The sequence below is a fragment of the Alligator mississippiensis genome, chromosome 1 (genome assembly GCF_030867095.1).
Source record: "Alligator mississippiensis isolate rAllMis1 chromosome 1, rAllMis1, whole genome shotgun sequence".
Lineage (NCBI taxonomy): Eukaryota > Metazoa > Chordata > Crocodylia > Alligatoridae > Alligator > Alligator mississippiensis.
The window spans coordinates 153,165,671-153,179,035 of NC_081824.1; the positions used below are offsets into that span (position 1 = coordinate 153,165,671).

The window sequence follows — 13,365 nt, forward strand, 5'->3', positions numbered from 1 at the left end:
AGTCAATTTGCCACCCACATGACTGTGTAATCATCTATGGCACAGCCATTCAATTTGCTTATAAGAATAGGATGGGATACTGTGTCAAAGGCCTTCTTAAAGTACAAGTAGATGACATCTACCTTGACTCTTGCATCTAAGCATTTAGTAACCTGGTCATAGAAAGAAACAAAGTTAGTCTGGCTGGATTTACCTGCTATGAACCCGTGCTGGTTGCCCTTTAACATTTATTTTACCTGCTGGACTCCTACAAATGTGATCCTTGATAATTTTTTCAAAGGTTATTTTTTCAAGGGATAACTTTTTCAATTGTAGTCAGGTTTAACCTGTATTTAATGGTGCCTCCATTAGCAGTTTGTGGCAAAGTGCATTGATTCTTTTTAAAGTTTTATTTGCACTGGTGCATCTTTTTAATAAAGATGAGCTTTAAAAGCAAAATAAAAAATGCTGTTTGTACATTGATTGTTCAAAGCCACTTTTATGTGACTGCTTGAGATGCTTTGATCATTTCATTCCCTATGAAGTATAGTTCACTTTCACAGTAGGCATTTAATATATCTTTGTTTATAAAGGAGCTGGTAAATGTCCAGTCACTTCTGTGGTGACTCCTGCTTGTTTGAAACTCTGACATAGCAAAGTGACTTGAACATCTGAGTGTTCTCCCTCACTAATAAGTCTTCCTTCACACCTTGCTTACATTTTCCTCATATATACATGGCATAAAAGTCTCCCATTTTCTGTCCAGTGTTACTTAGTGGGGGACTTACAAACCTGAAAGTCCCCCACTGTCCACCCCTTATTTGGATTGTTCAGCACCTTACCCGCCTTTTGTCATCTACACTTCATGCTGTTTGCACAAACCTTTAAAGTTTCACTTCCACTTCATTTAAGAAGTAGGACTGAAAGGAGCCTTCTAGGCCATTAAGTCCTGTCCCCTTTATAGATGACCCATATCCAGAAATGTGCATAAGAACACTACTGCCATCTCTCTCATGTACCACATCCACAAAGTGCTAAATAAAAAACCCTACACCACAGCACAGATAAAGAACCAGGAGAACAAGGACACCTGCAGCACCTTGCCACAGCAACAGCAGGAAATTAAGTTCAAATGTTAGGAGGTTCCTAAAAAAAAAGACCCTCCCCTGCACTGCAGATGAAGGCAAATAAAACCTCCACCATCCTTGCTAGTCTGACTCAGAGAAAAATTATTTCATGACTCCAAACTTGGTAATGAATATTTGGTAAGAACCAGCCTTAGCATATAAGTACCTGAGAATGTGTTAGTACCTTCGGAACACCAGTGCATCACAGTCAAATTCCTACATCTCGTTGTGGCCAATGTCCAGTGCTTTAGAAGAGAGCAAACCCCTAGCCCCTACAAAGGACTATCAGAAATTCTAGATTTTCAGATTAAAATCATCCCACATAGAGATTAAGTTTCTTTTTTGGTCCCTTCATGGGCAGTACCAGATATGGAAATCCTTGTATAATATGCCCAAATTATTGTTCCAAGAACATATTTTTCCTACTCTACTGTCTCTTCTGTAAACCTTGTTGAGCTTCATCTTGAAGCAAATCAGCTTCCTTACCCTTATTTTTGGAGGGTTATTTTAGGACCTGATATCTTTAATGCTTCAAAGTCTGCTTCTATTATCCATCTAGATTTGTTTGTGACCAGTTTATATCCATTCAGTCCTATCCTGGTATTGTTGTTTAACTTGCTTTCATGCTATTCACCCCACAGATATTTATATAAGGAGCAGTTACATTTCCTCTCAGCCTTCATTTTGCTTTTGCTTAACAAGATAAGCTCTCTTGCTTTTTTTTCATAAGTTGTGTTTCCCTAATTACCCTAGTGGCCCTTCTCTGGACCTGCTCAGATCTGAATTAATCTTTTTCAAATATAGGTGAGGACTGCACATAATATTCCAGATTGAGTGTTACCAATTTCTTCTTATAGTAGCACTAGTATTTTCCAATCTTTATTAAAAATACCCAAACTAATATGTTTGAGGATTTCAGTAGTCTGTCTGTTGGCTGCATGTACTTATGGCTCATGTCTATACAACAATAGACCAGGAGAGCCAGTTCCCTCTTCCTCCATTGACTCCAGTCTGTGAGCCCGTGTAATATAGCAGACGGCCTTGTCATTACTTCCTAAATATTTGAGTTTGCACTTTATACTATTAAACTTCTCGCCATTTCTGTCACTTCCTTCCAGAAGGCAATCTAATTTGCCCTGCCTGATAATCAGACCCTCCTCTCTATTGTCAGCGCCTCACTGACTAGCATTTGCAAATTTCATAAATGCATATTTAGTTTCTGTACCAGGGTCACTCATGAAAATGTTAAACAGGATGATCCCAAGATCAGTTCTGAGGAATGTCACCAGGCGTGCTCCAATCTGATCCATTCCTTTCAACTTAACCAATTGTAATTGCCCTTTTGTTAAGTGATATCTGCAGTGTATTGTGTACAGCAGCAAGAATGGAAGAGTGAGTGTGGTTTTTGTGGTTTTGTTCAGTGTTTATTTCTACACTAGCCAATAAGCAATCAGCTGGATGCAGATGCATCTCTCTCACTACCAGTAGGATTAGTACTAGAATAGATAAAGACCCTAGGTGGTTTTAACTACATACTTATAAACCTTCTCGGAGCAAGTCTATACCTCATGGTGCTTAAAACACTGGCAGCTATCAGCAGCTTTCCTCTCTGCTAGTGGTAGCAGTGATGGGGACTTTTAGCAAAGATTTTCTCATACAGACAAAAGTTATTTCTGGGTGACTGACTTTTAAAGAGAACCCCCAGGTTAGCAAGAGCAGTTTAGAATTGTTTTGCTTTTCCTGTGAGGCTCAGCTCTAGCTCACCAGCTCTCCTTGGGTGGAAAAGGTATTTTAAGGTCTGAATGCTTCTTTATACAGTCAGGTTAGTAAAATAAGGCACTCCCGTTGTAAACAACAGTTCAATACAAGCTTGCACTTGAAAATGGCTTTTCTACCTGTGGGGGTTGGATGAGCTGGGTAGTCTGACAAGGGGAGAAAGACGAATTGAAAGTGGACCTGGCTGCCATTTCAGCAGTGCTTTGTGATGAAGCACCTTGAAGATGTTACTGCAAAAGCTGCATTAGGAATAATTGTGAAAATGCAACCTATTTTGGAATAGAAAGCAAAAAAAAAAAAAAAAAAGCCTATGACCCAGGTAGCCAAAAAATCTTAGTTTGCAACTGGGCTCCTGGAGAATGTGAAGAGGGATATGAAAATGCTGGAAATATTTTTATTTAATGTGAAAAGTACTTGAAAGGTGAAAAGTTATTCAAAATAACATACAGCGTAACCATCTATACACCATAAGAACACAAGGAATAGAATTGTTTGTAATTTTTTCTGTTTTTCTCATACCTACATTTTGAACTGTTTTTCATAGTAGAAGGATACACTTTTTATAAAACAGCTTTTCTAAATAAAGGAACCTTGAAATATCCATATTATGGCAGTTTCAGTGCACCGAAGGTTGTGTTTTATTGGCCCATTAAATACACCACTCGGGGGTCTAAATACATATGAGATTTGTATTAACAGATCACTGAAACCAAATTGTGTCCAAGCACTGCCTTAGTTTCCTACGGACATTTGATTAAAGTACAACATATAATCTCCAGCCAGAAAAAATGTAAAATAGTTTATAGCCAGTGAAATGCAAGCATCACTGGTGCATTTGAAAGTCAGGTGATTCACAGTTATGATTCTACAAACAACCCTAATGCTCACTCCATATTTTTGTCTTATTTCATCTGTTATGGTTGGATGAGAATCGGAATAGGGTTACAAGTATGTGACTCATCATCAGTGATATGTAGTCTGAAAGGTAACTGAGACAGTTTAGTTTCTCAAAGGGAACGAGACAGTGTTGTACCCTGGAGGCAAAAATAGGTGAGATATAGTGGCATTTCTTCCTGTAGTTTGGGCACCTGAGGGAAAGCTGCTCTTTGAGCTGGTAGATGGTGTGATGTGCAGAGTGCAGATGTGTATTTATAGTACAGTCGTGAGTTATATTTGGGGCCTGAATAACCTGAATAGTCCTGCATGGGAGCCTGTCTAGCACTATGGGGTAAAATGCATGTTAAATGTCAATGGCACTGGTTTTCAGACTGTTCTGCAGAGCCTCAAGGGTCCGTGGTAGAGCATCAGGGGTTCCACAAAGAAGTTGGGGGTTATGGTAGAGGGGGCCAGGAGGCGGTGCACCACTATTGCCAGGCTAAGTCCCCTGGCTTTGTTAGCTCACATGGCTTGTGGAGCCAAGGATAGGGGTTCCACAGCAGAAGTGATTTGAAAGTGTTTTTTGACTTTAGGAAGTTTGAAAACCAGTGGCTTGGGGGCTATCAGTTTAAGAGGGTTATATACAAAACTGCAGAAAGCTTTCATTGGCCTCTAGTCCACCCAGGAGAGCGCGCACACCACCAGCAGACTCTCCCTATATCTGAAGAAGAGTGTGCACCCAAAAGCTTGCAAAGAACAATTTTTCCAACAATTTAACTATTAGTTAGTTTAATAAAAGAAATCATATTTACCCAAAGAACCTGGCTGCCCGTGTCCTTAGACCAACGTGGCTATATGCAACACCTTTAAAATCCAATGTATTGGTCTGTAAACAGATGTCTCATATGAGGCAATTTGGATTGATCCAACTCAAAACCTGGGACAAAAGAGGAGCTGCAAAGCCCTTTACGCACACAGCCCTTCCCAGCTGCATTGCTGTTCAATGCCAGGGAGAACACAGCCTGATAGGTTTGTCCCTCAAATGACTGGCAATTAAACCACTTTTAAATTATACAGCATTATGGTAGGAGTGTTAGCACATTTTATCTTGCATACTTCCCTTGTATATAAAGTGGGACAAAGGATTGGTTCTCTGTAGGATCTTGAAACAAAAGGCTTCCTCTTGTGGAAATATGTAGCTTCTGTTTACACCCTTAGAAGCAAGTTAATCTTAGTGGTCTTTACCAACTTGTGCATTCTTTGAATCGGACGTGAAATTTCAGGTAAAAAGCGGTGACTCTCAAAGCAAGAGAGGGGTAGCATTACTACATTATTTTAAAATTAGAATAGGAACACTCAGTTTTAAAGTACAGACCCAGTATAGTTCAGTAATGTTGGGTTTTCTGGCTGTGCAAAGTGCTGCTGACTTCTTCCATCCACAGTCAACAGATCCAAAATCATACTGTCATCACTGTTAAGATGGGAGAGCCATTGAATTAGGAAGTCTTGCAGATTGCTTATTTGTAAGAGCTAGTTTGTTTTGAATGTGTCTTATGCTTATTTGAAGCACACATTCGAATACAAATGCTATTACCTTTATTTTATACTAAATGAAGTTTTCCTATTAGGTTCTTCTGTGTGCTCCAGGGTGGCCAGCACTTGAAGAATTGTACCTTGCATCTAATGATATTACAGTTTTAGAAAGGTATGAGGTTCAGCTTAAATGCTAAAGTCAGCTTTTTATGACTGTTATACTATGTACATAAGGATATGATGTGTCTGGAAAAAATACTAAACTCAATTCCAGCAGTGCTTGAATTACCATTGCCATGGTAATCTTGTATAATACACCTTTGATATGTTATTTGAGTGGAGACACTTACCTGTGCAAATAGTTATTTCAGTTATATAAGTGTAAATGAGTGCAAGTATTTTAAAACAACTCTAAAATGTAGTTATGGTTTTTAATTCTGCAGGCCCACTAATGTTCTACAGACCCTGAAATTGCTAGACCTTTCAAGCAACCAGTTAATTGATGGAAATCAGCTGCATCTAATAGCACATCTCCCCAGGTATCTGTTAGAGAACTTCACTGCAAATTCTTTTTTATGTTCCATAAATGTATTAGTTCATGTATACTTCGTGGACTGAAGTATGATAATATTGACTTAATAAAAAACAAGGTTGGACCCCCACCCTCCGGATTATGTTAAATATTTCAGTTGTGCACCACAAAAGAAAAAAAACACCCTTATTTCCACGCTTTTATAACGTTTAATATTCAAACAAAATGAAGGCATGTTTCTACTGCCAATTTCATTTGATTTTTGTAATTTATTTTATTTTTGTTCTCCCATCCCACCCATCATAATTCAGAATTGTTCAGACCCTTCCAAGGACAGAGATATATCTTGGAGACATCACTTTCTATAAGAGGTGGTTCAGCTGAATGTGTAGTGGTTACAACTTTGAGATGGCATGAAATGCTACTCTGCCTTTGAGCATTCGATTGAGGAAAAAAAATTGCTTTCTTTTAAGCAGCATTTAGCTTTGCATCCATTAAAAATATGGAGCCAGATTAATAATACTGATAATTAGTAAACTGGTAACTAAACTGATAACCAACCTACCTGCTGGTACTGGTACTCTTCCAAAATCACAGCGTATGCAGTAAAAGGGTTGACAAGAAATCATTGCATATAAAAAAGACAGTATTTTTACTAAAATGTTTAACAAACATACTTTAACATCTACATTTCAGATTAGAAAAACTAATACTTTCAGACACTGGAATTTCTTCTGTACGCTTTCCTGATGCTGAATTTGGTATGTAAAGTAAACATTGTGTGTTACATTTCCATATTTTAGAAGACTTTAAATTGTTGTCATTATCTTGTAAATTTATTCCCTTTTTCCTAGGGTGCAAGACAAAAATGTTTCCTTCGTTGAAACATCTTGTAGTAGATAACAACAAAATATCACAGGTAAGTAAGATTATAATGCCTTTCTTTTTCTTTTTTTCTCTTTTTTGTTGTTGTTTAATAAGGAATGGCAAATATACTTTTTGGTTTTACTTGGTTAAATATATACATGACTAGACAATTGTTGGTAAGAGTTAATGTCCTCAACTATCTATTGTATTTTTTACTTCGGAGAGGTAGAGTATCTTCTTTAATTTCTACCCTAAGTGGACAAATTGCTGCCCAGATTATTACCAGGTACCCAACATAACTCTCCCATTGGTGCATCCAGACGTGCATGGATGTTTGGTTCTCCGGGGACAACTATCAGTGGTGCACCTTGTACCCGTGCACCTTGTCCCCAGGGAATGCCCATGCCATGAACACTTTGGCACATGGCAAGTTACCCCAGAGGCGGTAGGCGTAACTGGGGCCAGCATTGTGCTGGCCCCAGCAGCCTTACCTGGGGCTCTAGGGGCCTTCCAGGACTGCAGCCACGGCGATTCTGCTGCATGGAGCCTGGCTGGCAGCAGAGTGTGGCTCCGAGTCACCCGGCTCCTCTTTTCAGCGGTGCTTGGTGCCCAAGAGCGCTGCTCGCTGTTCCCCCTCTCCCTCCCTCATGGGTTTTTTTGACCCCTGGATATCCAGGGGTCAATAAAACCCGCAAGAACAAAAACCAGTGCAGCGCACGCTTGAGTAGTGTGCCCTTGCAGCACAGAGAACACCGGACGTGCGGTATGTGTCACTTCAAACATGTTTGCAGTGCCACATACTGCATGACCATGCTCTCCTGGATGTGCCCCATGAGTTGGGTTTAGGAGTTAATCTAGTTTATTTTCTTAAGGACTGCAGCATGGATACATAAGTAACACTGGTTTCTAGTATCCAAAAGAGAAACGTTAAATCTTTTGGCTAAAAATCATCAGATTCTCTGTGGATTAAATAATTAAATATTTTGCTCTCAACCTTTTGTTTTTATCTCTAATGGAGTTGTGTTTAACAGAACTAGAAGAAGTTTTTTGTTGGTCAGAGACTCTGTCAATTCATCAATTGTAATAAAATTCTTACCATTCAGAACTTTGTTTTTATTAGACCTGTTTTTTGAGATTTGCTCATCAATTTTCCTAATTGCATTTTATATATTATTATGAGCTCTAGGCTTGATTTTAAATCATGGATTATTTTCTTGATTGGTGTTAATTTGTTTAGAAGTAGAATATTTCTTTCCCTGAATTTCCTTTAATCATAGCAACAGTTAAGGACATAAAAGCTATTTTGGGGATTTTATAATTTGAGGCACCTTAATTGCTTTCATTTTCCAGTTGTAGGACTGTTTAATTTATCCAGATCTTGTCACCAGAGCAAATATTGCCAGATGGGGAATTAATATTCTCATTCAAATTAGAATTAAGATTAAGGGACAGTTGTGGATTTGGTAAGCCTGTTAACATTTCTTTTTACCGCTGTACCTGTAATTGGTGAAGTGTTAAAAAATAAGTTTTTTTTTTTTTCCATTGATCTTTCTTTTGATGTCTCAGTTTGTAACTGGTATTTGACAAGTGAAGGATTGAAAGCAAGAGACAGTTCTGTCATTTTTTAAATAATCTAGACACTTTTTTGATGTTATGAACATTTTAAAATGGACCTTTAACAGAATTGCTTTCTTGAATTTTTTAAATAAATCGTCTTGCAATGTGTTTATGGTGATTAGCTTTTCCAATCTAGTACATCCTCCCAAGGATTCTGCTATTTCAATGCCAGGAATCAAACTGAGAAGTTAGTAGATATCCTCTGTTTTTCTGCCTCAGTGAATTGTGGTGAAAAATGATTCTGGGTTTTAGAATGGTTTTACATTATTGATTCAGTGACAACAAACTTAGTGAATGGGGAGATAAGGTTAGCTAGCTGGTAGGATCTCTAGGATCTTTCCAGCAAAAGTCAAACTTTGGGAAACCAGGAATAAAGAGTAAAAATACATGTCCCTGTAATCATCATACCTGTGCATCTCTAGGGATGACAGTAGTCAGTGGGAATAGTCTTTATGCATTACAGGGACATTCACTGTCAGGTGGAGCCATACTGAATGATAGTCAGGCTAAGAGTAGCTGCGTAGAGCTGTGACTGTGATGAGAGCACCTCGGTACTGTGCTGTGTGCTCTTCTGGGGCTGGTATGATCCTCCTCCACCTGATTTCCATATTTGTCATCAAAGTGCAGTGAAGCTGTGTGCTTGGTGAGATTCAGCAGGCCACTTTCCAGCATTGCTATGTGTAGGTTGCATCAAGAGTGGGGCATGGGCTTCCTGCCACGAGGATTGGCAGCTGTTTGGTGGGAGATTAAGTGTGGGTTGTGGGTAAGTGACAGTACAATGTCATGCGCCTAAGGAGGGGAGGTGCTGGAAAAAGGGTGAAGAGGTGGTAAAATTCAGCAGGTGCAATGCTTCCTGTGGGGCAGGCCTGGCATACAGCTCAGGTCATTTGAAGGCAGTTCCTGTTCAGCACAGCTCCAACTTTCAGTGAGAGGAGACTTTTGTGGGAATGGGGGGATACGCACACCATAGATGGCCCCTCCCTCTTGCCTGGTTCCCCAGAGCCATTAGCACTTTGGAAACCTTTGACGTGTAAACAGTTACTACTTGCCATCTAGCATGCTCTCAGGCAGCAGCTCCCTTAGTATGGCACGCTGCTCTGTTTACTTGGCCCGGTCTGTATGCTGATTCAAGCTCTGCCCACCAACTGGTCTCTGTACCAGGCTGCCAACACCCCCCGCCCCCCAAGCTTCCTGCTCATGTGAGGTATGATCCCAGAAGGGCAGGGGCTCCCCAGATCTCAGCACATTAATGCAGGGGGAGTCTGACAGGCCCTTTGCCCCTCTCCTCTACCATTTGCCCTGCTACCACTCCTGATATGTCATCCTAGCCCCTTTTCCCTCTGCTGCTACTTAACACCATTCCCTTGCCTCCCTACTCCCACCTCCCCTTCCAGCATGTGTAATTTATTTTGGAAGTAATCTGAGCACGTTCTGCATTTTCTGCTCTCCTCTGAAATCACCCTGTTGTCAGAGACATATTGGAAATGTAGGCATCTTGCTACTTACCTCTCTGCCCCCCTGCCAAGCTTTCTGCCAAAGGTTAGACTCAAGTTAACACTGGCTGTAGATTAGGCTTTGTAATTCTGCACATCACAGGTAATCTTGAGCCACACTGTTCATGTGAAACCTGCCAGACTTGAAAGCCTGCTGGTTTGCATGCATAGTATAGTCTTGTTTGGTCCGAACACATCAAGTTCAGATGTATCCTGAGAGTCAAACTCTTTCCATGCTGCTTCCTCCCTGGGTAGTGGATGCCATGCGTGAGCTGAGGGAAGAAGTCACCCAAGGGAGACTGACTAGGAGCAGAACCCAAGGTCTGTGCAAAAGATCTTGGTAGAATCTGTCAACATTAAGGTGTTTGTGGGAAGGCTCTCTCTCTCTCTGGAAAACTCCGTTTGCAAACATTCCCTAGTTTTAAACACTAACTGCTCTATGTCACTCCCCCTTCCAAGGCGATCCAGGGAAGGTGGATTTTCAAGCATTTAAAATAGCCCTGTAAACCATGATACTGTATTCTTTATATTTGTGAATCCTCTACTATGTTTTTGATCCTATACTCTTTTCTGCATTGGGAAATGCATCCATGGAACCTGTACTACTGATGTTTACAGGGTGCCCAAAGGAGGCTGTTAGAAAGTTATGTCATATGGCGCAGGGTTTTTTTGGTTTAAATTGCTTCCTTTTCAAAGGAATAGCTCTTCTTGTATTGTGTCAGAAGTGACTGGGTAGACTAACCTTATGGCAGTAGCATCATGAGATCAAACCCGGCATGCAGTTCTATCAGCAGCAAGTTGGATTGGTGAAATGCCTCCGAGCACAGAAAGATGCGCTACTGCTCTTTGGGTCCCATTGTGACTCACTGAGCAAGTCTGAGTTGACTGCGCGGGTGTGTTGGCTTACCGGTATTTGGTAGAATGTAGTGAATCATTGCCAAGCGGGTGTATGTTCATTCTCAGAGAATGGATTGAATCCCTGTCTGAGAAATTAAATGTGAATACAGGTGCCAAGTACCAGAACTGGAGTCATCATTTGCTTTAGTCCCAGCCACACTTCTCCATTCAGTCCCTCTTGTGATTTGAGACCCCATCCAGTTAGTCTCTAAGGTGCCACCCTTCCCTGCCTTCTGTCCAATTTATCTATTTAACTCACATAATCAAACATGGCCTGATGTTTGATTATGTGAGTTAAATGGATAAGTTTTCAGTCCCTAGGCTGGGCAGGGAGGAGTACGTTGTACATAATGATGCATGGTCCCTGGACCTACCCATTTTTTTTTCACTGGACCTCTCTCTTTCTCGTTATTCCATAATCTATGCCCACTTCCTTGTTTCCTGTTGAAGACGTCCTGATCTCTTTGCTTTTCCACAGGTTCATTTTTTTCAGTTTCTTCAAAAATGTTGTCTTAACTGAACAAGCCCAGTGAAAGTGGTATTTAGTAGGCTGTGTTGCAAGTAAAATAAATGAATAAATACCTACATAAATAATATTCTTTGTGTAGCAGAACCAAGTAGTCATTTCTCTAGTGGTTCTGGTGGCAGAAGCTAGTATTATGTGTTGTTCTGAAACAAAATAGAAATTTCATGTTGATTCAGAGATTGCTCTTTTAAAAAAATCAATAATACAGTTCTTTCCAACTTCTGTTCCAGTGGTCATTTGTCAATGAACTGGATAAACTGCAAAGTCTGGAGTCACTGCACTGTTGGAATAACCCTTTGGGCCCAGAGAAGAGCCCTGAGACACTGAGACAACTAATTATTGCCAAAATAGGTCAGCTGAAGTTCTTAAACAAATCTGAGGTATGTGATACTTCAGCAACTTATATGAAGGAAAAAGAGCTGACGGCGCGTTGGATTTCTTTCTCAGTACATCTATGAGCACAGATGGGGAAATGCAGATGGTGCCACCACACGGAGTTGGGCATCCTGGGCTCTCTTTGTGTCATTGCCACTGGCTTTCTGTGACATTGGGTGGGCAAGTCATGGAGCATGAATTTTTGGTGTCTAAATTACATTGACTTTACAAAGGGATTTTTGGTCCCAGATCACAGAGTTTTTAATTGACAGGTTAAACAAAACTGGTATGAAGCAATTTGAATGGGAATTACTTCCCCCCTCTGTTAAGCAGGGATCATTGCTCTAACAGGGCAGATGACCCACATTTTCCTTTTAGTAACAACCCAAGACATCCTGGGCAATAGACTAATTAACTGTACAGTAAATGTCTTGGCATTTATACATGTGCCCCTATTCGGCTGGAGTAAACTAATTTATTGTGCAGCAGGATAGTACTTGTAAATACAAGTACTATCCTGCTGTGGAGTAAAAAACCTGCAGCAGTGCATGTGTAGATGCTGTCCTGGCTAGTTGGGGCATGAGGGTGCTTCAGTGCAGGGCCTGCCTTCTGGCTAGTTCCACAATGAAGCACCTCGTGCCTCAACTAGCCCCTCTGGTGCACATTATGCCCAGGGGGAGCAGCCCTGGCCTGGCAGGCTGACCCCCAGTGTGCCTGGACAGCTGGGGCTGCTCTAAGCGGCTCAATGTGCTATGATCTTGGGTGCATGTGCAAATAGCAATAGATTCCAGAGTTTATTGCTTCTTATTAATTGCACGTGTGGACTCACCTCGTGAAAGCTTGTTTCTATATGCCTCAAAAGTCAGGAGTGAGTTTTGTTTGTTTAGCCCTTTGCTGGTCACAAGTTGTCACAGTGCACGTGCAGTTGGCAACCTTGATGTGCTTCCTCAAACATTTTCTGTGTTAAGAGGATGTTAGTAACATGAAAGGATCTGAAATGTTTCATAGTTAATAAAAATTGTTGTGCTCTGAGAGCTTTCACGCCTTAATCTTTTGTTCTTATTACATGCTGTAATGATGGCAACATCAACGATTGACATCTGAGTATGAATTCGTTGGTTTTGGAAGTTCATCATTCTTGAAAGCTTCAAAAAAGTGCTGAACATGCGAATAGCTAATGACATTTAGTGACACTTTTTATGTGTTCATCCTTGTGTCGCTACAGATCCTTCCTCAGGAAAGAAAGGGAGCAGAGCTTGACTATCGCAAAATGTTTGGAAATGAATGGCTTGCAGCTGGCGGGCATCAGGACCCTGACAAAAACAGGCCCCATGAGGAGTTCCTTGCTGCTCATCCCAGATACCAGTTACTTTGCCTTAGTAAGTGCAGTGGAGGCAAAATGGAGATTTTCCTATTGTGGTGTTGTGCCTCCATGTTCTTCTCAGTGTGCAGGGAATGGCCCTGACCTGCTTTGTTGCCTATTTTGTTGCCACCTCTATTTTGTTAAACTTAGGATTTTTGAAGACAAAAGGAAGAGAAAACCCAAAGTCAAAAAATATAAGAGCTCATGAAGAAAAAGCAGCAATACAGCGTTGCAGAACAGTAAATGGGCCCATATGTGTGATTCCTACCTTCAGTATCACTGGGGCAATTGCCTCTGTGCAGTTCTAAAACTGCCCTCTGCCCCCATTGTTCTGCTCCTGCTTTTTGAAATTGATAGGGTGTTTTCCCAGAGAGCTGCGTCTTGGAGTTGTCCTTCGTTGTCCC

At 40.7% G+C, this 13,365-nt stretch overlaps 1 protein-coding gene across 4 annotated transcripts in view; it reads left to right on the forward strand.

Annotated features, from left to right (window-relative positions):
• TBCE (tubulin folding cofactor E) overlaps positions 1-13,365 on the forward strand; it is a 50,173-nt gene that overhangs the window by 30,882 nt on the left and 5,926 nt on the right. For all 4 annotated transcript variants that reach the window (XR_009455922.1, XR_009455923.1, XM_059715599.1 and 1 more), the window contains exons 8-13: positions 5,387-5,463; positions 5,735-5,830; positions 6,520-6,584; positions 6,678-6,742; positions 11,454-11,603; positions 12,824-12,977. Coding sequence is in view for 2 of the 4 variants with exons in the window: in XM_059715599.1 (XP_059571582.1) it covers positions 5,387-5,463; positions 5,735-5,830; positions 6,520-6,584; positions 6,678-6,742; positions 11,454-11,603; positions 12,824-12,977 (607 nt within the window). In the remaining 2 variants the exon portion in view is untranslated. The remainder of the gene's footprint in view (positions 1-5,386; positions 5,464-5,734; positions 5,831-6,519; positions 6,585-6,677; positions 6,743-11,453; positions 11,604-12,823; positions 12,978-13,365) is intronic.